The 23,927-nt window shown below is 36.5% G+C and overlaps 1 protein-coding gene across 1 annotated transcript; it reads left to right on the top strand.

Annotated features, from left to right (window-relative positions):
* Positions 1-647: 647 nt before the first annotated feature.
* Positions 648-1,709, top strand: LOC132564971 (alpha-(1,3)-fucosyltransferase C-like; the record flags this gene model as incomplete). The annotated part of the gene is made up of 1 exon (XM_060229575.1): positions 648-1,709. A coding segment is annotated over one exon (1,062 nt), but the record flags the coding sequence as incomplete, so codon positions are not given.
* Between the last annotated feature and the right edge of the window lie 22,218 nt (positions 1,710-23,927).

Genomic DNA, 23,927 nt, shown 5'->3' with positions numbered 1-23,927 from the left:
CCATACACGTACATATATGCAACACATAACCATACACGTACATATATGCAACACATAACCATACACGTACATATATGCAACACATAATGCAACCATACACGTACATATATGCAACATATAACCATACACGTACATGTATGCAACACATAACCATACACGTACATATATGCAACACATAACCATACACGTACATATATGCAACACATAACCATACACGTACATATATGCAACACAGAAATTATTATAATTACTTCTAGAGACACATGGAGGAGCTGTCCTACTTACAAACATATATTGTATGTATTTATGTCGAATGTCTTAGCGAAAGCTTACGTTAGTAATATTAGTTATTTTTACCATGTTCTATCCGAGTTCTCCTAACTGGATTAGTATAGATAAACTCGGATAAGATCATCTTACTACCTATACATAAATTCTGAATTTTATTGGCTAAACGAAGTTATTTTAATGTGAAAATAGCTTTCATTGGCAATATGGACCAGAAAATGCAAAATGTCGATTGTGTTTAGACACCCCCTGAATTACACTTTTAGAGACCCCAGTGTCCACATGACATATCGAAGATAAATAATCATTGGTAATGTGTGATATGTTGTGACTAATCATCATCTTCTTTTCTTTCACAGACCAGAAAGTATGTTCTGTATTATGGGCTGTCATTGTTTGTCCTGATCGGGTTTATTGGCTTCTTCTACATTGACGCACAGAAACGATCCTGGATTTCACTGATACCAGCTGAAGTAGGCTTTAGATATATCGGGTACAGTTCGGAAAAGAATGACACCAATCTTACAACAGAAACTGTTAAATACGTCCTATATTGGAATGTTCCACTGTCGGGAGGTTTGGAAATGTTCAATGACTGTGACTACAAATGTGAGTTGACAACAGATAAATCAAAGATGGCTTCTCAGAATGCCGTGATATTCCACACTCCATACTTGGGAGGAAATGTTCCTGCTAAATCTCGCGGTCAAGTATGGGTTTATTACGGCGTAGAACCGCCACCTATAAGTCATAATTTGAAGAGATGGCAGCGGGTGTTCAATTGGACAATTAATTACCGTCGAGACTCCGACATATTGTCTCGGTATGGCTCATTCGAGAGCAAACATTTAAACTCTAGAAACAGAAATGCAACTGATATAGGTGAACTGTCCATTCGAAAAAATATGACCGCAGCCTGGTTCGTCGGTAATTGTAATACACACGGAAGGCGGGAGACATATGTGAAAGTACTGCAGAAACACATGGATGTAAGCATTTATGGCCGATGTGGAAATCTGAGGTGTAAAGAAAAGGGGCGAGCGGCTAATTGGGGTGAAAACTGCCTACATAATGTAGAGAAGGATACACGCTACTACCTGTCCTTTGAAAACTCTCTTTGTCGCGATTATATGACAGAGAAAGCTTTTAAAGTCTTCAAAACGCATTCGTTGGTTCCTGTTGTTCGCGGGGGAGCAAACTATTCTATGTACCTCCCTCCGGATACTTTTATCGACAGCTCTAGATTTAAAGATGCTACAGATTTATCTAAATACTTAGTTAAGATGAAAACTGATAAAACAGCTTTCACTCGTTTATTCGAAAATCGAAATCGATACCAGACAAAGTACAACGATAACTGGGGATCGAAACCATTCTGTGAGATATGTAGAAGACTACATAATCCTGAAAAATATTTATGAGGATGTATCGGTCTGGGTTAGAGGAACAGGCGACACGGCGTCTTGCAGGAAGCCTACTGACCTCACGTAATCTATTTAAAACTATAATTTGAACATAAATGTTGTTTAAAACAGAAATTTTACTTACGTATGCACAGTAATGAAATTAACGTACAGCAAAGAAAACCAAACAGCTAGATACAGTCGAATTACAAATATTGCGATGGTGTACAGAGCTAGTTACTAATTAATCAAAAGTCAGAACTTATCTTTTTGTGGAAATCCTCCAAATCAAGAGGAATTCATAGATTGTTCAGAAAACAGGCTATCTGAAGAATACTCCAAGAATTGTTTCCTCACTGGGTATATATAAGTTCAAGTCCACATGGCACTATCACTAAATCACTGTAAAACTCCACACTTCACAGACTGAAGTCTCAAATTTAGCTCACCCAAGGCGTTAATACTTCAAAAGGCAGCTCAGGCTCAGTTCCATCAGGTTTATATACACTAAAGGTTTCTAGAAAGTTCCTTTCTAGATAATTCTAGACTGGCAGGTACCTAGCTTGTTTACATTTGTCTTTAGAAACATCCGGAAACATAAAAGTAATTCTAATAACCGAGCTTTCTAGATTTAGAAACTTCCGGAAGCACACAGGTCATTCTATTAACCGAGCTTTCTAGAAAAATCTGTCTACTATCTACACATATTGTGACAAATTATTAAAACAAGTTTTTTTAATGAAAACAATCAATATGATATAATGAATGTAAACACAGCACATCTGAATTTGGATTAATACACAGCATTTATATACAACAACAGTAATGCACTATATCGGCTAGAAACTGATTCCAGCCCTCAATGTGTTACGGAGAGGCCATTTTGTCCAGCTGTATCACGAGATTACATTTAACATTAAATTTTGAGTACACATTTCAACAAATTTGTATTCTTTTTCTTTATACACATTTTTACGTCCTCCAGGCATGATTTGAGATCCAATCAGTCCATCCTCGATTGCCAGTGTTTTGCAATGTCTCATTGATTGTTTCTACGGAGGTCCAAAGATGACTATTTCATGGCTCATTTCTGCTTCGAATTAATTAGTATAATTCCAATAATGTTTTATGGGTTTCTTTATATCTGGTAGCTCCCCGGGAACTTTCCCTAGAGGCCAACTTTTTTTTTTAATTTTAATTTTTTTTGCACATTTTTCAACATGAATGACATTACAAAAAACACACAATGGCATATACCCACACAATCACACAGATCAATACCATCCATCATCATCGTGAAACCTGGTGATGACAAAATCATGATCATCATCATCAGCAGCATCATCTTCATCGTCATCAATATCAACATCGTCATCATCGTCATCATCATCATCATCATCATCATCATCATCATCATCATCATCATCATCATCAAACATCGATTATTGTCATCCTCATCATCATCATATATACACTGCCAATATTATATTTGATTATGTACACATACACCCACACACACACTCACCATAAACCACGCATGCACACACACACACATTAGGAGAGAGAGAGAGAGAGAGAGAGAGAGAGAGAGAGAGAGAGAGAGAGAGAGAGAGAGAGAGGGGCTAAGACAGGGGCATCAAGAGATCATGAGTAGTAAAAATTTAAAATTGAATTGTGGAATTTGAAAGACTACAGGTTAAGTAATTTCTCCCATTTTTTCCATTCGTTATCAAATTGTTGTTTTTATTTGTCCTCTTTACCTTTTACAATATATTTCTGGATTGAATAGTTTTCTTTAATTATATTTATAAGAACATTTATATATATATTTTTTTTGAATTTATCATTTTATTCAATACAATGTACAGAGAGGGAATATACAATGAAACAGCCTATTGCTCATCCATGCATTTGCACACATGACAGCTCTTATAGTAGCTATTGTTTGTATATCTCAAGCAAGACATGCTCATACACACAAGAATCAAAAACAATTATATACTGTATGCATACACACACACAAACAAACTGTTTCATACACAATCACTATTCATTCTCTCTTGCATATACACATATACATACTTATCTATAAACAAGTTGTTTCATCCACAGTCACTTTTCATTCTCTTTTGCATCAGAGACATACATAACACACATATGTCTCTGCTTGCAACACACATACATGTTTCTGTATAAACAAATTGTTTCATACATAGTCACTATTCATTCTCCCTTGCAGATACACACACATATTTATGTAAAGACAAATTGTTTCATATACATGCACACACACATACATTATAGTCGTAGGAATGTATACATATAAAATAAGATAATAATGAGCTTGTTACTTAAGCCTGTACTATTTCGCGGATAAAAAAAATAAACAAGAGGCCCATGGCTCTCACCCAGAGAGAGAGATGAGAAGAAGTTGTTTAAAGATTTTCCTCACAGAGTTTCACACTTGACAGACAGACAGACAGACTAGACCAGATCAGACCTGGCCAGAAAGTGGGCCAGACCAGACAAAACCAGAGAGATATAGAGAGATAGAATGAGCTTGTCACTTAAGCCTGTACTTTTTCGTGGATAAAAAAAATAAAAAACAAAATTGAAACAGCTTCATTCAGGTGCAGCCTGATCAATTTAACTTCGACCGAGCTATCAACAAGATGTAGTCAGCATGGAAGTGCTTACACACTCATTGTATTGTTTTTTTTTAAAGTTTTTTCAAAAGGAAGAAGAAAAAGAAAGAGAGAGAAAAAAGACTATATACATAAGTAACAACAGGATATTTAGTGGTTGGGATGGCAAGCAACAACTAATGAAAAAAAAAAAAGTTCTGTTTAAATTATATATATTTTCATCTTTTTGTGTGTGTGCAAGGCTACTATGGGTTATTTATTGGATGCTAAGGAGCTGCAGATGTGACTTGAATAAACTGCTGTCAAATATGGATTTTTGCCACTGATGCTATGAGTTACAACTTGATAAGACCATCCCATTTTCTCCATTCGTTTTCAAATTTTGTCTTTGCTTTATCATCTTTACCATTTGTTATGTATTTTTGAACTGTATAAGTGTCCTTTATTATATTTATTAATGCATTTAAACTTAAAGAGCTATGAAGACATTTTGTTTTGTATACATACTGTTTTATCAATAAAATAATTTCATTATCAACTCGGTTGCTGGGTAAGAATTTATCAGAAATAATTCCAAAAAGAAAAGATTTCTTGTTAAAAGAAAAGGGAATATAAAGAATATTTAACAATGATTCAAAGCTTTGCAACAGTTTTTGTACCTCTTGACATTCCCACATTATATGGATAATAGTTTCAGGTTCTGAGTTACAGAATGTACAGAGAGGGGAGATAACTGTTCTGATTTTAAACAAAAAAACATTAGTCAGAATGTGGTGAATAACTCTGTATTGGAACCACATAAGTTTTGTATTAGTGGTGACTTTAAATGGCATCTTGTAATAGTTCTCCCATGTTTGTTTGTCAATGTCTTCAAATAATGTATTCCATTTTCTGGTTCCTGATGAAATCAGTTTAGACTTAATTAATGCTTCATAGAAAATTTTTGAGCCTTTACTGTCTTTAAGAAAAGGATCTAAATTAGCAGGAATGTAAGGATAAGATAGTGTGGGTAAAGGAAAATGTGTATTGTGGGAAGAAATCAATTTCTTCACTGAGGACAGAAGACTCTGATATTTCAGGAAGTTTGTATTTACATTATATTTTTGAATAAATTCACCAAATGAGTAGAAAACTCCATTGTTTGTGTCTTTAACTAAATCATTAATTACAAAAATATTTTTGCTATAAAATTCCTTATAAAACACTGATAAACCAGCTATCTTTATCTCTTTATTGTACCACAAAGGTGTTTTCAGTATCTGTTCTTTGATGAATATTATTGTAGTATTTACTATTAAAGAGATGAAATATTTTGAAAACGTCTTTCCAAAAATCATTTCTACAATTTTTACTACAATTCTCAATGTACTCGCTCCCACAATTTGCAAAAAGACCCATATTAATGTAAGATTTCACAATATACTGCCATTTAGCCGTGGTTTGGAAAAGTCTTCTTATCCAAGTTAACTTTAAGGAATTACAAAAGGCTAAAACATCAACCATTTTCAAACCTCCATTTACATAATTCTGCACAATTATCTCCCTTTTAATTTTATCAGGTCCCCCATTCCATAGATATTCAAAAAACAAAGAATTAAGTTTAGCAAAAAAGGCATTATCAGGATTAGGTAAAGAAATGAAAAGATGAGTAAACTGTGATATAAGTAGCGACTTAATTATATTAATTTTTCCAATCGGAGTCAATGACCTTCTCTTCCATGTAGTTAGCAATGATTTTAGTTTTATTAGTTTTTTGTCAAAATTAAGTTTTGGTATCTCGTGGAGATTCACACTAAATTCTATCCCTAATAAGGTAAATTTTCTCCTACCCCACTGCAAATTGTATTCTGGTAAAAAACTGTCATCACTAAATTTTTTATTCCCAATCCATATAACCTGGGTCTTATCAACATTTACTTTTAAACCTGAAAACTTTGCAAATATATTTAGCTCTTTAATTGATTCTTTTAGCGAGTTTTTTTATCCATCAAGTATTAGTGAAGTATCATCTGCGTATTGTGATAATAGAAGTGGACAATTTTCAATTTCAATCCCCTTAATGTTAAAATTTTTCCTAATTCTAATTGCCAAAATCTCTGCACAAAGTATAAATAGATATGGTGCGATTGGGTCCCCCTGTCTGCAGCCCCTCTCGATATTGAAGAAAGAAGAAAGATTACCCCCCTGATTTACAGCTGATTGAGCATTTTTGTGTAACGTGTTAAACCAATTAATTATACTATTACCAAAACCAAAGAAAATAAGAACTTTTTCAATGAATGACCAAGATATTGAGTCAAACGCTTTTGCAAAATCTATCATGAGCAACATACCAGGTAAATCATGCTCCACTGTGTATTTCATAATGTCATATATTAGTCTAGTATTGATGCCTATGTATCTACCAGAAAAGAAGCCAGTTTGATCATCATTAATTAATTTACTAAGAACAGTTTTTAATCTATTGGCAATTGAACCCGAAGCAATTTTATATACTACATTCAATAAAGATATAGGTCTCCAATTTTTAATGAAGTGTCTGGGTTTGTCTGCCTTTGGTATACATGTAATTAAACCTTGTCTTTGTGTAATAGATAATTGTCCTGTACAATATCCATAATTAATTGATCTAACAATGAATTCCCCTAATTTTCCCCAAAAACATTTTAAAAATTCTGCTGTGAAGCCGTCCGAACCAGGGCTTTTGTTGTTTTTCATTAGTTTTAAAGTATTCCCAGCTTCTTTATAAGTTACCTCCCCTTCTAAGATATTTGCTTCAGACTGTGTCAATTTAGGTATATCATTTATATAATCATTTAGGTTAATATTTTCCATATCATCTATATTGTGCCCTCCTCCATAGAGACCTTTGTAAAATGTATATACCTCTCCTAATATCTCCTCTTGTTGTGTTAGTAACTCATTATTATCAGAAAGTAACTTAGGTATTATTTTAGAAGTGTAATTACGATTTTCTAAACCAAAGAAATAGCTAGATGGTTTTTCGCCTTCTTCTACCCACTTTGCCCTTGATCTAATAATGTTTCCTTTAATTTTATGTGACCTTAGTTTTTCCAATTCAGTCCTCTTTGCATTTAATTCTTCTATATTGACATTATCTGTAGTTTCAAGGTCATTAATTGTTTTTTTAATATTTGTTTCCTGTAAGGTTTGCATTTTTTTTGTATGAAGCATAGGAGATAGTTTTTCCACGGATTTCCAACAGTAACACTTCTAAAAATAGCTGGTCATTTATTGTAAACTGAATTTCAGAATTAGGAATGTTTGCTAGATTGTTTATGTCATAAACCAGTAAGCAATATTGTTTTTTGACAGAATCAATACACTTATTAACAGCATCAAGATATTCTAAATCATGTAAAAGTGAATTATTCAATTTCCAAGTCCCCTTCCCTCTTTTAAAATCATTTATTTTAACAGATATTCTAGGAGAAGAGTGGTCTGATCTGTACCCTGGGTCTATACTAGATGAATTGATACTTGACAATAAATTTTCCGAAACAAGAAAAAAATCTAAACGCGCCTGTTTGACTGGATTCTTCCTTCTCCATGAATATCTTCTGACATTACCATGTTGCTCCCTAAAAATATCAACTAGACCATAATTTTCAATAATTTCAAGTACTTTGTTCCTGGCCTTTGGATTATTCGCCTTTTTATAAGAATTGTCATAGTCAATTTCCGGTTTTAAAACAAGGTTAAAATCTCCGCATAAAATAACTTGGTCATTTCTGTATTCATCCATTATATCAGAAATATGACTATAAAAATCAGGGCAGTCTTGATTAGGACCATAAATACAGATAAGAGTAATATGTTTACTTTCAATTTCAATGTCTAGGGCTAAAAAATTACCATTATGATCTTTCTTTTCCTTATAAATTTTTTATTCGAAATTATTATTTAAAAGAATTGCTACGCCACGAGAATTTCCCCGAAATGATGAAAAGAAACAGTCATATCCCCATTCATTTCTTACAAGTTCTTCGGTTTCAGGAGTAAAATGCGTGTCTTGAATACAATAGATATTATATCTGTTGGAAAGCCCTTGCACGTTAGCCGAAATAATTGTTATTCCCTCCACTTACCATTATACTTGCAATATCCTGATCTATTCTCACCACCCCTGAGCCACAGTAAAGTAGATATATCAAGTATTAGAAAGAATACAGAGAAAAAGAAAGAAAACATAGTATAAAGAAAGAGTAAAAATATGTAAATCAGGCGATAATTGCGGACCACCATCCGCCTGTTCTGATAAGATTACCATCGTCGCATGTGATATAAAAGCATGATGTACAAAACCGGAAACCGGAAGTAGAATGTTAATAAACGTTTCGGGTCACTACAGGCGTGAAAAGTTCCGGAGTTAAAAAAAAATCGTAAAGAGCGCTAAAGCAGCCTAGCTTCCTTTACATAGAAAATGAGACTAAGTAACAAATGTATATGTAATAAACTGAGTATTTAAAAGTTGATAAGCAGCATATGTGTTTTACTACATGTATGGTGATAGATACATGAAAGGAGTATAATAGTAATATAACTTACCGCAATGATAGTGTTTTTTTCCCAGCTATACCATCCATCCAAAGGAAACACTACATTATCACTCATACCCTATTACACTCATGATACAGAAACATATAAATCATCCATCTTTGTTGGAAAAACATGAAGGCATATTTAATAATATAAAATGGTCGGCGACACATAGGAATGTGTCATTTACTGTCTCTACCGACCACTTAGTAAGAATGTCTATTCGATTGTAAAATATATAGACTCTAGTAGGCTTTTCGGAAATTTCCATCGTTCATCAAATAATTTGTATCCAATGGAGTGTTTATGAACAGTCTTCGTTTCTTTCCATTGTCCAATACTGCAAACAGTTTTCCGTCTATAGTATAAGTGTTCTTCACACATTCCAAACGGAAAGCGTCTCTGAGGACTCGCTGGTTCTCTCGCGTGAGATCTTCAAATATAACAAATTTGGAACCACTGAGTTTCCTGCGTGCACGAATAATTCATATTTTTTCCTACGGGTAGTAAATTTCACAATCACATTCCTTGGTTTAGCTCTATCAAACTTCCCTAGCCTGTGAGCTATATTAATGTCGTTCCTTGTCAAATCCACCTGTAGTTTGTCTGTGACGAAATCCACCACTTTCCCTACACAATCTTCCACATTTATATTTAGAGAGTTGTGAAAGCATCTCATTCTATAAATGTACTGTTTTATGATTATGACAATTTCATTGTCAACACGATTACTGGGAAGAGAGTTCTGAAAAAGAAAGCTAAAAATAAACGATTTTTTGTTTACCGAGAAAGGGATTAATAAAGCTTCTAATAATGTTTTAAAGCACTGAAGTAAGTTTTGAACTTCCTGGCACTCCCATAGAACATGGGTAATTGTCTCAGTTTCAGTATTACAGAAAACACAGAGAGGGGAGATAACTAGTCCTAGTTTGAAAAGTAAAGAATTGGTTACCAAGATGTAATGGGTTACTCTGTACTGAAACCATTGAAGTTTTGCACTGTTTGTCACCTGGAATGGGATTCTATGATACCTAGTCCATGATGAGTGGTCAATATCGACTAACAGTGAGTTCCATTTTTTGGTGCCTGTTGGAATCAATTCTGATTTATTTAAAAGATTATAAAATAATTTTGAACCTTTTCTATCTCTAAAGAAAATCTGTAAGTTAATTGGTATGTATGGGTAAGTTATATTAAGTACTTTATGTGTATCGTATGAGGAGATATATTTTTTTATAGCCGAGACCAGACCATGATACTCTAGAAAATTAGTGTTTATTCTATATTTCTGAATAAATTCATCAAATGGGTAAAATGTGCCAGTTTCTGAGTTTTTCATCAAATCATTTATGATTATTATGTTACTTTTATACCATTTTTTAAGGAATAGTGTTTTACCTCCAACAAGAATTTTACTGTTATACCAAATTGGAACTTTAATCAAGTTTTCCTGAAAGGCTTTAATATTATATTTTAACTGCACTTTATGAAAGCAGGCATTAACCATTTTTAATCCACCACTGCCAAAATTTCATTTTTCATCTCAATGTTTATACAAAGCTTTATATATTCAGTACCAACCAACAGCAAAGAAAGATCTGTATCAATATATGACATTAGTATTTTACCAGGGTTTTTTTCTTTCCGCCCCCCCCCTTTTTTTCTTCTCTCTCTGTATTTTCTTGTCTGTGTCATATGTTAGACTAACTTAATTTGTCTTGTGTATTTTTGTGGTAGCTTGTGGCATTTTGCCACCAGTATGTGTGCTAGCGGCTTTTTCATTAATTTACGCAATTATTTTCTGCGCGAAGCTTACTTTTCAGCTGCAGGTTCAACCAATGAGCTAAAGAGAAACTTCTACCCAGGTATTGTGTTGTTATTTTTTCTTCAGGTTTTTTTTTTTTTCTATCTTGTTTTATTTAGTTATTCAACTTGTGTGTTTTTGTACAATTTCTCGTGCACTATTCACCATGGATGGAGACAAAATTGGTCCAAGCATTCCAGGATCTAGGTGTTACTCCCAGGTGTGATAGCGCCGAGGACTTCAAGCAGTGGATGGCTGGATATGTGAAGCAGCTAGGTGAGGTTAAGGATGAGAAGAAGGATGTTGAGCGCCTAATCGTTACCCAGAATGCCAGATTACCACCATTCCGCGGAGATCCTACAGTGAAGGGGGAGACAACCTACGATCTTTGGCGTTATGAAGTGGAATGTTTGAGGAAGGACAAGACTATCACACCTGAGGCATTAGGACAGCTAGTTAGAAGATCCCTTAGAGGTAATGCTGGTAAGGTGGCCATGCGACTCGGCACAGATGCTTCTATTGCTGATTTACTAAGACAGTTGGAGTGTAATTATGGTGTCGTTGAGGATCAGGAGGCTCTGATGGGCAAGTTTTACAATGCCAGACAAGAAGAGACTGAGGATGTTGCAACATGGGGATGTCGTCTCGAGGACTTGCTGACGAAGGCTACTAGGATGGAGCCACTTCCTACAGTTAGACGTAACCAGATGTTACACAGCAGGATCTGGAAAGGTCTTAGACCTACTTTGAAGGATCGTTCCGCAGCAAAGTATGACCTGTGTGCTGGCTACGAAGACTTCAAAGTGGAATTGAGGAGGATAGAGTCAGAGGTGAATGCAGATAAGAGGAAGATGGCTACTGTCAAGGTGGCTTGTGGTGATATGCCTTCTCCCGATGATCAACGATATGAGAAGTTGGAGGGAATGATAAAACAACTTACCTCAGAAGTCCGGGCGTTGAAGTCCAACAACAGTAAGCCACCGAAACCCAAGCCTCAACAGCATCAGCATCAACAGCAGCAACACAAGCATCAACAGAGACAGAATTTCCCGCAACAAGACTTCCAGGGAGATGCTGCAGAAGGATATACAGATGAACCTGAGTGCTACCGCTGTGGACAACTTGGTCACTTACAGTATGGCTGTAGAGTGCGATTGGATCATATCAGGAGACCTAACTTTAGGAGGTCAGGACCTCGTGGACACCAGCAGCAGCATTTAAATGGACAGGGACCAATGGGGAGGGGACACCATTAGGTCAAACAGTACAGAGTCCCAACAAAGATATTTGTCAGTGGTGGATTGATTGGATCAGCCAATGAAGTCCAGATTTATGTTGATGGAAACGAGACTCGTGCACTGTTAGACACAGGCTCCACAGTATCGACGGTTGCCAAGTCTTACTATGACTCGAAGCTGTCCCATATTCCTATACAGCCATTAACTTGTGTACTCAACATTGGGTGTGCGGATGGACAATCTCTACCATATGTAGGATTTATAGAGACAACTATAGCTGCTACAGGACTGGCAGGAAGGACATTACAGGACTGTGTTTTACTGGTTGTTCCGGATAGTCCGTGCAATTCCAGAGTGCCTTTACTTATAGGAACCAACATCCTCTCAGTTCTTTTGGAGGTTTGTCGTCAACAGCATGGTGTTCGATTCCTACAGGAAGCTGGTCTACATACGCCATGGTTCCTAGCGTTTAGATGTCTAAGTTTGATGGAAAAGGACCTAGCGAGGAACAATTTCAGACTTGGGATTGTGAGAAGTTCGGAAGAGAAGAACATCAGTGTACCACCCAACAGTTCTGTGATTGTCAAGTCGTATGTTGATAAGGAGATGCCATATCATCCTACCTGTGCCCTATTACAGCCAGCAAAGGACTGCATCACATCTCAGCCGGACTTGGACTTGAACCCTGCTATGATAAACTATCACTACAAAGTTAATAGTCTACGGGTTCAGCTATTTAACATGTCCACTCACACCATGGTCATCGCACCTCGAGCTGTTCTCTGTGAGATTACTCCAGTCAACATGGAGGATAAAGAAGAAATTATAATCTGTATGATTTTTTTTTTTTTTTTTTTTGTTTTTTGACGACACCAAAGATATCCGGAATTCAGGTTCGGCATAACGTTATAATACTACTTCCGGTTTCCGGCATCACTAGTCATAAAGGTGCGAGCAGGGCAGTAATGTTGACAGAGATCGATTTTAGCGGTATAAGTACACTAGAGGAATGTAGAAGGGGTGATCGGAATGTAGGTGGATTGGATGCTTCTCTCTGGCACAGTATCATTAGCACAGCTAAGTTAACTCATGGTTAATTTAAAAGTTCTGTCTATGAATGTAAGGGGTTTGTACTCTGATCAACATAAAAGACGGGATGTGTTCCATTGGTTGAAACAAAAAAGAGCAGATATTGTTTGTTTACAGGAAACTCATTGTACTAATGAAGTTGAAAAAATTATGGGAAAGGGAGTGGGGGTATCAGTGTGTTTTCAATAATATGAACTCTAGATCTGCAGGTGTGGCTATTTTGTTCAGAAATACATTTAGTTACACTATACATGGTAGTAGATTAGACCCAGTAGGTAGGTTTATTATTTTGGATATGTTTATTAATACTAATAGGCTAATACTGACATGTATATATGGGCCCAACCTAGATAAACCTCAGTTTTTTGAAAACATTAGTGAAACGTTGAAAACTTGGGAAGGGTATCCTATGATTATATGTGGGGATTGGAATACAGTTCTGGACAGGGATATGGACACTCATAATATTGTAAGAAATAACAACCCTAAATGTCAGTTAAGCATTCATAATATTATAAATAGTTTTGATCTTGTTGATCCTTGGAGGAATTTTTATCCAGAACAAAAAACTTTCACTTGGAGGCAAAAAACACCTATCCGGCAAAGCAGATTAGATTGTTTTTTAACTACAAGTGATATTTTTACAAAAATTAAAGCCACGGCTATTCTTCCAGGTTACAGAACTGATCACACGTGTATTTCTTTAGAGCTAAATCTAGACAATATACAAAGGGGAAGGGGATATTGGAAGCACAACATCAAACTGTTAGGGGAAGCAGAACATGTCAGGCAGGTTAAAAACTGTATTAATGAAACTATAGATGAGTACATCACAACTGGGGACAAACAGAATCTTGAGTTCACCACTTTTCGGATAAATGGCCAATTATTATTTGAAATATTAAAAATGAAAATACGTACACTAACTATTTCTTTCTCTGTACATAAGGTTGAGAATAGAAAAAAACAGGAGAAAGCTCTAGTGAGTGATATTATCAAATTAGAAGAAATTATTAATAAATACCCCTCTATAGACTCTTACAGAATTGGAAAACAAAAAACAGACATTGGAAGAAATTCGTAGGGATAAGATAAAGGGTGTTATGTTCAGATCTAAAACATCATGGTATGAAGATGGTGAGAAAAATACTAATTACTTTTGCAATTTAGAAAAAAGAAATTACATTAACAAAACTATTTCTGAACTAATTACAGAGTCCGGTAATGTTCTTGATGATGTGGAGGATATTTTACAGGAGGACGGTGATCTATACAAATCTGACAGAGGGCCACAGGGTATTGATAACTCAGATTTTTTTAATCATACAGTTAAGTTGAATGAAGGACAGAAAAGGAGTTGTGAGGGATTACTGAATTTAGATGAATTGGCAAAAGCTCTTAAACACATGGATAATGGGAAGAGTCCAGGGTCAGATGGGTTTGGGGCAGAATTTTACAAATTTTTTTGGCGTGATTTAGGAACTCTGCTTTGTAGGTCAGTAAATTATGCATATGAAAATGGGAAACTCTCAGACTTTCAATGTCAAGGTATTATTACATGCTTGCCAAAAGAGGGAAGGGATAGAAGGTATATAAAAAATTGGAGACCCATATCGTTACTAAATGTTGATTATAAAATAGCAGCTGCTGCAATTGCAAATAGGATTAAGCCATTATTACCGGATATCATTAGCAATACTCAAACTGGGTTCATTAAGGGTAGGTTTATTGGGGAAAACACTAGACACTAGATTTAATGCAGCTCTTGGAAGAAAAAAATAAGCCTGGGCTATTGTATTTAATTGAATTCGAAAAAGCATTTGATTCGATAGAATGGGATTCCATTGATAAGGCCATGTAAAGTTTTAATTTCGGGGAATCTATTAGAAAATGGTTTAGAGTTTTATATAAGGATTCAAAAAGTTGTGTAATTAATAATGGTCATCTGTCAAACTTCTTCAGTCTTCACCGTGGTTGTCGCCAAGGCGACCCATTGTCACCATATATTTTTATTATAGGTGTTGAAATTTTATCTATATCTCTAAAAACTAATCCTGATGTTAAACCTCTACAGATAGGTGGTAAAACTTTCCTCCTAGGTCAGTATGCAGGTGATGCATATCTTTTACTAGATGGCTCAAGTCAATCATTGTATGCAACTGTTGAAGTACTAAGGTTATTTGCTGTCATATCAGGTCTGAATATTAATGTTTTAAAATCTAATGTTTATTGGTTAGGTAGCAAAAAGTTTTCAGAACAAAAAATCTGTGAAGATCTTAACCTGTCATGGTCTACAAGGAACTTCAAACTGTTAGGAATAGTTTTCTCTCTGAACTTGGAAGATATGGAAAGATTGAACTATTCTAATAAATTAAAAGACACTGAACGTAAATTGAAATTCTGGACCAAAAGAAATCTTTCAATAATCATTCCTACATATGTACATATCTTCAGCTCGATCCCAAACCCGTCATCAAAAATTTTAACTCAGCTTAATAGCATACTGTACAAGTTTATATGGAATTATAAAGTTGAAAAAAATTAAGAGAGATACTTTGATTGGTTTACTTGAAGTTGGAGGCCTAAAAATGACTCATATTATTTCTTTTATCAAATACTTGAAATTGAAATGGTTAAAAAGATTACTGGAAAATGAATCAGTACCATGGAAAACTTTAGTTCCAGATATTTTGAAACTTGATCCAAACATTGCTTTTCAGCTGAACTCACACTCTCTTGAAAATATAGGAAAACATATTAAGAACAAGTTTTGGAAAGATGTCATATTTGCCTTAGCAGAGATCCAAAATGAGTCTCATAGTCTAGAAGAATATCTAAATGAAGATTTAATTAACCTACTACCACACAGAAGATTTAATTAACCTACTACCACACAACAAAATGTACCTGGGTATCAGCTGGAAACGGTTTGGCTTTAGTAAAATAAAGGATCTTTTTCAGAATGGTAATTTAAAAAGATATCAGGATGTTCAGGATATTTCAAATTTAGGATTTTTGCAATTTTATTCTCTTGTAAACAAAATTAATCAGAGGTGGAAAGATGAATATAGAAGAAGGAGTTTTTTGGGGGAAAATATAGAATTGTGTGAAACTACCAATGTAATTCATAAAATAAAGACCTCTCCATGCTTGAAATTTATTTACAAAATCTTCTTGGATAAAAAGTTTATTAATCCATTCACGGGTCAGGATAAATGGAGAGCCAAATTAGATCTAAGGGAAAATTTCATATTTGATACTTATGCTTCTGTTTTTCAATATACTAGATAAACTAAACTACAGGCCTTTCAGTATAAGATACATCACAGAATTTTACCTACTAAGTCCTTTTTATTTAAAATCGATATAGAACAAGATAATTTATGTTCATTCTGCAATAGAGAGGAAGAAACAGTGGAACACATTCTATACTATTGTTATTATACAAATGAATTATTAGAAGAATTTATTATGTGGTACTCTGAAAATGATAATACCCAGAATGATCTTGTAGTAAATGCCACTGATGTAATATTTGGTAATGCAAACTTTAGTCAAAGATTAAACCACTTCCTCTTAATGTTGAAATTTCACATTTATTCATGTAAATTTAAAAATAAACTACCATCCTTCCAAGCATGTAAACTGTATTTCACTCAGGTTTTGAAAGTAGAAAAATATATTGCAAAAAAAACATAATTTATAATCAAAATTTCAAAATAAGTGGGGGATATTCACAGTAATTCTAAACAATTAAAACAAATAATCCGTAATGTAAGAGAACTCTCCCCATACATCAATTTCATGCATTGTGTACAAGAACGTACACGTTAAAATTTTTAAGATTATGTGTTCATTTATTATTTTTTACTTACACACTGTAAATAAATATGAAAGGGCTATGCAATACAGTGTAAAAGATTTAATTAGCTGTTATCATTTATATATGATCTGTGTCAGAGGGGGCTTTAATCCAATCCATATGCAGTCAGCTCACTTTATTCATTTTCTAATCTAAAGAATTTAATATATTAATTTCCAATGGCGTTGCCAGTACATTGTATATCAGGGAATGGGTGGAAGACTGTGAAGTGTGAGTGAGAAAATGAATTAGTAACTGTAATGAGCAATGATGAGTGAGTGTAAGGGAATGAATGAGGTACAAGTAAGGTAAAACTAACAGGTATTTATTCCTATCCAGATTTCATTCCATAGCCATTGTAATAAAATGAGTGTGAAAGGCTGTGTAAGTGAAATGTATGTAGTGATAGTGTGTGTGATGATAGATAGCCCTCCTGTGAGAGGACAACATGTTTGTACAGAGTCTGACCCCAGGGCCCCAACCCTGGCAGACCCTCATTAATTAAGTTTCTGGGGCATTAAAATCTTTCATCTAAAAAAAAAAAAAAAAGAAGAAGAAGATGTCTAGAGAGAAGAACTACGTCAACAGTTTGATGATATCTTGGAGAAGTTGGAGATTGGCTCCGATACCCTGTCAGAAGATAAGGTGGCAGAAGTACGGAACATCTTGGCAGGATTTGAAGATGTGTTCTCCCATAATGATGAGGACATAGGATTTTCATCGGCTGTCAAACATCACATCGTTTTGAGTAATCCTACACCATTTAAGCAGAGGCATCGACATATCCCTCCATCTATGTATGAAGAAGTTAGAAATCATCTTCATCAGCTGTCTAACACTGGAATCATTCGACCATCCCACAGTCCTTGGGCTTCGCCTATCGTTTTAGTACGTAAGAAGGATGGACAACTGAGGATGTGTATAGATTTCAGGGAATTAAACAATCGGACTATTAAAGATTCTTATGCACTTCCAAGAATCGAGGAGATACTTGATGCTCTCACTGGTTCCAAATTCTTTACCGTTTTGGACATGAAATCAGGTTATCACCAGGTGGAAATTGCTGAAGCTGACAAGGAACGGACAGCGTTTACTGTTGGCCCGTTAGGCTTCTTTGAGTACAATAGGATGCCGTTCGGACTTAGCAACGCCCCGGCTATTTACCAAAGGCTAATGGAAGAGTGCCTAGGTGACCTGCATCTTCAGATTTGCCTGATCTACCTGGATGATTTGATCATCTTCTCTGACACCTATGAAGAACACCTAAGAAGAATAGAGAGGGTCTTGCAGAGATTGAGGGAATGTGGCCTCAAGCTTTCCCCGAAGAAGTGTAAGTTTCTACAGGACAAGGTAATATACTTAGGACACATGGTATCAGCAGAGGGAGTGTCACCAGACCCTGCTAAGCTAGAGAAGGTCATGAATTGGACTACACCCACCAGTCCAGAGGAAGTTCGTTCATTCTTGGGATTCGCTGGTTACTATCGCAAATTCATTAAGGATTTTGCCAAGATAGCCAAGCCGCTCACTGACTTACTTCCAGGTTGTGCCAAATCTAGGACAAAGACTGGGCGAAAGAAGAAACCGAAAACTACAGACCATCCATCATGGCATTGGGGCTTAGAGGAGGACACGGCATTCCAGGAGCTCAAGAAACGACTTACGTCGCCACCCATACTTGGATATGCCCAATATAAGCTACCTTTTGAGCTTCACACAGACGCTTGCAGTAAAGGACTAGGTGCGGTATTATACCAGCGACAGGACGATCAACTCCTAGTCATCAGTTACGCCAGTCGTGCACTCAGCAAATCGGAAAGGAACTATCCTGCGCATAAGCTGGAGTTTCTGGCTCTAAAATGGGCCATAACCGAGAAATTCCATGATTACCTGTACATGAGTAAATTCACAGTGCTGACGGATAACAACCCACTTACCTATGTCCTCACCTCAGCCAAATTAGATGCTACCAGTCATCGATGGTTGTCGGCATTAGCAGCGTTTTCCTTTGATATCAGGTACAGACCAGGAAAATCCAACACCGACGCAGACGCATTATCTAGATTGCCAGACTCTGTTGAGGATTTCCAGGAAAAAATCTCAAGGGATAGTGTCAAAGCTGTATCTCAGTCATCAGTTACCTCAGCATATGTCAACTGTCTGTCGATGTCAGCTATAGCCGTGGATGTACTATTGGACGCCGAAGGTGGAATCATGGATGGAATGACTAACCGACAGTGGAGGCGAGCACAAACCCAGGATCCAGTATTGAAACCATGGATGGATGCTGTCATGAAGCATGTTCGTCTGAGACGTCAAAGTTTACCCATGACCCGTGACCATACCATGATGTATCGGAACTTCGACAGATTGCGACTCAAGCGTGGAGTGTAATACCGTGAGATAAACACTGATGGAGACAGAGGCAGACAAGAACAGCTGGTGCTGCCATCATCATTCATTGAGGGAGCTCTCAAGGGACTTCATGATGACATCGCTCACCCTGGAAAGGACAGAGTGTTATCCCTCCTCAAGGACAGATTTTACTGGCGTAGAATGACTCGAGATGCGGAGGAGTGGATAAGGAAGTGCCCTAGATGTCTGCGAGCAAAGTCACCAGCCAACATAAGAGCCCCACTGGTCAGTATCCATACATCTCAACCCATGGAGATGTTATGCCTCGATTACCTTTCACTCGAACCATCAAAAGGGGGAATTGGAAACATTCTTGTCATAACGGACCACTTTACACGATACGCGCAAGCCATCCCAACTAGGAATCAAACAGCCAAAACAACTGCTGAAGCAATATTCAACAACTTTTTTGTACATTATGGCATACCACAGAAGGTCCATACAGATCAGGGAACCAACTTTGAGAGCGATCTGATAAAGGAGCTATGTTCAATTCTGGGAATGGAAAGATCACGGACAACACCCTATCATCCCATGGGAAATGGAACGACAGAAAGGTTCAACCGGACATTGTTAAACATGCTACGGACACTAGAGGAGAGCGGAAAGTGTGATTGGGCTCGTCACATTTCTTCCCTAGTACATGCGTATACCTGCACTCGCCACGATTCTACTGGATTTTCACCATTCCAACTCATGTTCGGTAGAGAACCCCGATTACCAGTAGACATTGCCTATGGCGTGGACAGAATAACGATTCAACAACATCGCTTTCGGATTATGTGGACAACCTCAAGACAAGGTTAGAGGAGTCATACAAGCTAGCCTCATCATTTGCATACAAAGCGAAAGACAGACAGAAAGCACAGTACGACAAGAAAAAAAGAGGAGCTACTATACAGGTGAACGACAGAGTCCTTGTGAAGATCCTAGCTTTTGACGGAAAACATAAACTTTCGGATATCTGGGAGGAGGAAGTGTACAAGGTCTTGGAACAATCGAATAAGGACATCCCTGTATATGTAGTTGAACCGGAGTCTGGAAAATGAAGGAAACGGACTCTGCACCGCAAAAATCTCCTTCCGATAGGTTCATTACCTGAACAACCAGAGGTTCCAGGGGATCGGCCCATACCGGCGAAACGCAAAACGAAGACTGTGTTGCCAGGTAGTGCTCCAGAGGAAGTTGAGACGCAAGACGAGAACAACGATGATGATGATGATGACTACTTTGCTTGCCACTATAAGGATATCAAGGATATTGATTCCCGGATCTCAGGAGGACCAGTACCTACTGATGAAACCCAGGAAGTGATCCCACCTCAGAACCCGGATGACGATCATGGTGTTGCTGAGGCGGTTGATGTTGTACGTCCATCTGGTGACGACCAGCTCTCCGGAGGGGATGGATCTTTAGGAGGGGGAGGACGAAAGGATGTGCAGGCTGATAGAGGTCTTCGACGAAGCACCAGACAACGAGCACCGCCTGCTTGGAAGAGATCTGGTGACTACGTATTTAGGCAACAGGCATCATCATCACAACAGGACACAACTTTGAGCTCTCGGATGGCATTGTTAGAGACGCTGGCACAGCAGAGTGTTTTAAGTAGAGTGTCACCGGATGTTGCTCAAGTTCTTGTCAACAGTATATTAGGACTTGTGTAATTTTTCACTTTTGACATTATTCCTGCAGATTTAATTATTGTATCTGTCACATTATTGTACCAGATGGAGATATTTTCATGTTTTTATATTTTGTACATTTTCTACATTATATTTTGGAATTTTGATAATTCTGAAATTTATGTATGATACCCCCTTAAGTGAATTTGTGCAATATTATTGATGATAGTATTGTCATAGTCTAGGGTGATAGATATTGTTCATGACGAGGACGTCATATTTCAAGTAAGGGGAGGATGTAACAAAGTGCAAATAATGATGTTTTATAATTTGTCTTGATTTTAAATTAAATTTAATGTTGCGCCGCGTTTATTGTGCTGTTTGCGTGTGTATGTGCGCTGCGTATGGTCGCTAGGCTGTGTACCTGTATACGTGTATGTTCGTACCTGTCACTTTTCTAACCTGTTTACTTATTCTATGGTTCTATATATAGGTGTTACCTCGTTTTGGTATAGTGGTCAGTGTCTTTGTTAGCTTTTGGCGCGGTTTTAGAGAGACATTTGTAGAGGAACTGCGCGGACGTGTTACACACAGTCCGGTTCTTCCTAATTTTTACTATTCTGTGAAGTCTTCCTGAAGATCATATATATGGTATGTACAACATTTAGTTGTCATATAATCTAATAATATATTTGGTTATTTTGAATTATTATTTATTATTGTCGTTTAATTCAATGGAACTACATAACGTTGGTATATTAATTTGCCCGAGGAAGATTAATATTGACATGAATACATTTATATTTGAGATTGTGAGATTACTAACCTGAATTATCTGAAATTATTAGGGCGTATTTATTTATTTCATTTTATTTTTCGTTCACATTATCACTAGTAAATAAGTTATGTCATACAATTAATTATGAGCTTGAGGAATCTGAATACTCTCTGGTTTCCCGAGACAAGAAACTTGGTATGTTCCCCTCAAACTATTTATGTGAATATAGTCCTATAGTATCAGAACCGATGGTCCATATTTCGTTTTCAAAACAGGAAAAGAACTAACGCTTTTAGACATTTTTACAATGATATGGCTATTTTGTTGACATTGATACCCAGTCGAATATTCCTACAAACTACACTTACTTTAATGATATAGATGATGTAACATGTGATGGAACATTGTATGTCTTGCAGGTCCTTGCTGCTGGGATTCTGTGTGTTGGTGACATTGCACAGCGCAGTACGCTACATCACCTCCACAGCATATACCGAAGAAACGATATGGACTTTGTATAGAAAAGTTGTCACCTCAAGTCAGACCCAATACATTCAGGCAGGTGAACCTGTCAACCATATTGCATTTATAAAGGTAGCTAAAGCAGGCAGTTCTACGGTTCAGAATATATTTCTACGTTACGGGGATGAAAAAAACCCTCACTTTTGCTTTACCAAAAAAAAGCCCACTGGGCCAACGTACATTAACATCTGAATACTTCTACCCATCACCGAAAAATGGAACTTACGATATAACTTGTGTACATATGAGGTACAACAGATCACAGTTCAATAAAGCTCTACCAAATGATACTTTATATATAGGGACAATTAGGGAGCCATTTAGTCATTTTATCTCTAAAATAAGATTTAGTAATCCTGAAAAGATTCTAAAATTACCAGGAGATAATCCAGTTTTGAAATATTTGCAAGATGAACAAATTAGAAGGAAATCTGAGGGTTATTTTACTCAGTACCCTGTAATAAAATATCGTGGTACTTTGGATATCTTATGAAACTCTATGAGAAGCAGGATCAAAGGCAGGTAGATAGCTATTTACAAAAATTGGACAAAGAAATGGATATCATTCTAGTGTTGAAACTATTGGACGAATCTGTTGTATTGATGCGACGAATCCAAAACTGGGATTTGAGGCACGTTTTGTATGCTCAACTTCGCATCAACAGGAAGGAAGAGCCTCGATTTATGCTTGCATCAGATGTTGCCAAACTCCATAAAAGTTGTGCTTACTATGATTATCTACTGTATGAGTTTTTCTTACACAAATTAAAAGAAACTCTGAAAAGGCAACCGTCGGATTTTATGACGAACTCGTTTACCTCAGAAAAACTCGAACAAAATACATTAACTATTGTTTGGCTGTCATATCGAGCGATGTACTGAATACTAACCTTACGTTTGAGGGCAGTGCATGGAATAAGCCATTCGTCATCAAACCGAACGACTGTAAAAGACAGTATATTCACGATATTGTGTTTTTGAATATACTAAAACGAAAACAACTTGAATGGAATCTACTGTAGTCGTGAATATCAACGCATATATGATATATACTTAACATACAATATCATTGTAAGAATAAGTAGTCTGCTGGAGCGTGATGAGATCCAAAAAGCTGCATACAAACTACCCAAAGGCTGATGTATCAGTGTTTTCGTTCCCCGTCAGTCAACGCCGTGCCCATCACCTGAAGACAAGGAGGGATATGTTACCCAACTTCGGTCCAAGTATAAACTAATATATATAGGAAGACGTCCGTTTTGTCATGATACATATACTTAGTATATAATGTAAACTTTATTTATTTCACAACAATTGAGAAACAATCTTCTTGGTCCGGACTGAAGCGGGCGAGTGGTCTTATTGAGGGAGGAAACCGGAGTACTCGCAGAGAAAACCCACGTGGTGGGGTTGGTGACCCCGTACCTTTTCACGTCCGTTCCGGGAATCTAATCAGAGTTCACAGTGAGTGATACAGTTGTAAGTTCAGTGTGCGGCAAAAATCACATTTTAATACTTTTAATTGTTCAGATTCCAGCAAAGCTGTGAGTTAACTATGGCTGATACGGTCGGAAAATTACATTTTGGTGCGGTTGCGTGTTCAGTAACCATCACAGCTGTGAGTTCATAGTAACCGATTTGTAAGTTCAGTATCCAGCAACGATCTCATTTTAAAAAATATTGTTGATTGTTCAGAGTTTG

Source organism: Ylistrum balloti, unplaced genomic scaffold (genome assembly GCF_031769215.1).
Source record: "Ylistrum balloti isolate Yb309-2 unplaced genomic scaffold, AGI_CSIRO_Ybal_v1 Utg373380, whole genome shotgun sequence".
NCBI classification, from domain to species: domain Eukaryota; kingdom Metazoa; phylum Mollusca; class Bivalvia; order Pectinida; family Pectinidae; genus Ylistrum; species Ylistrum balloti.
This window is presented reverse-complemented; position numbering and strand designations above follow the sequence as displayed.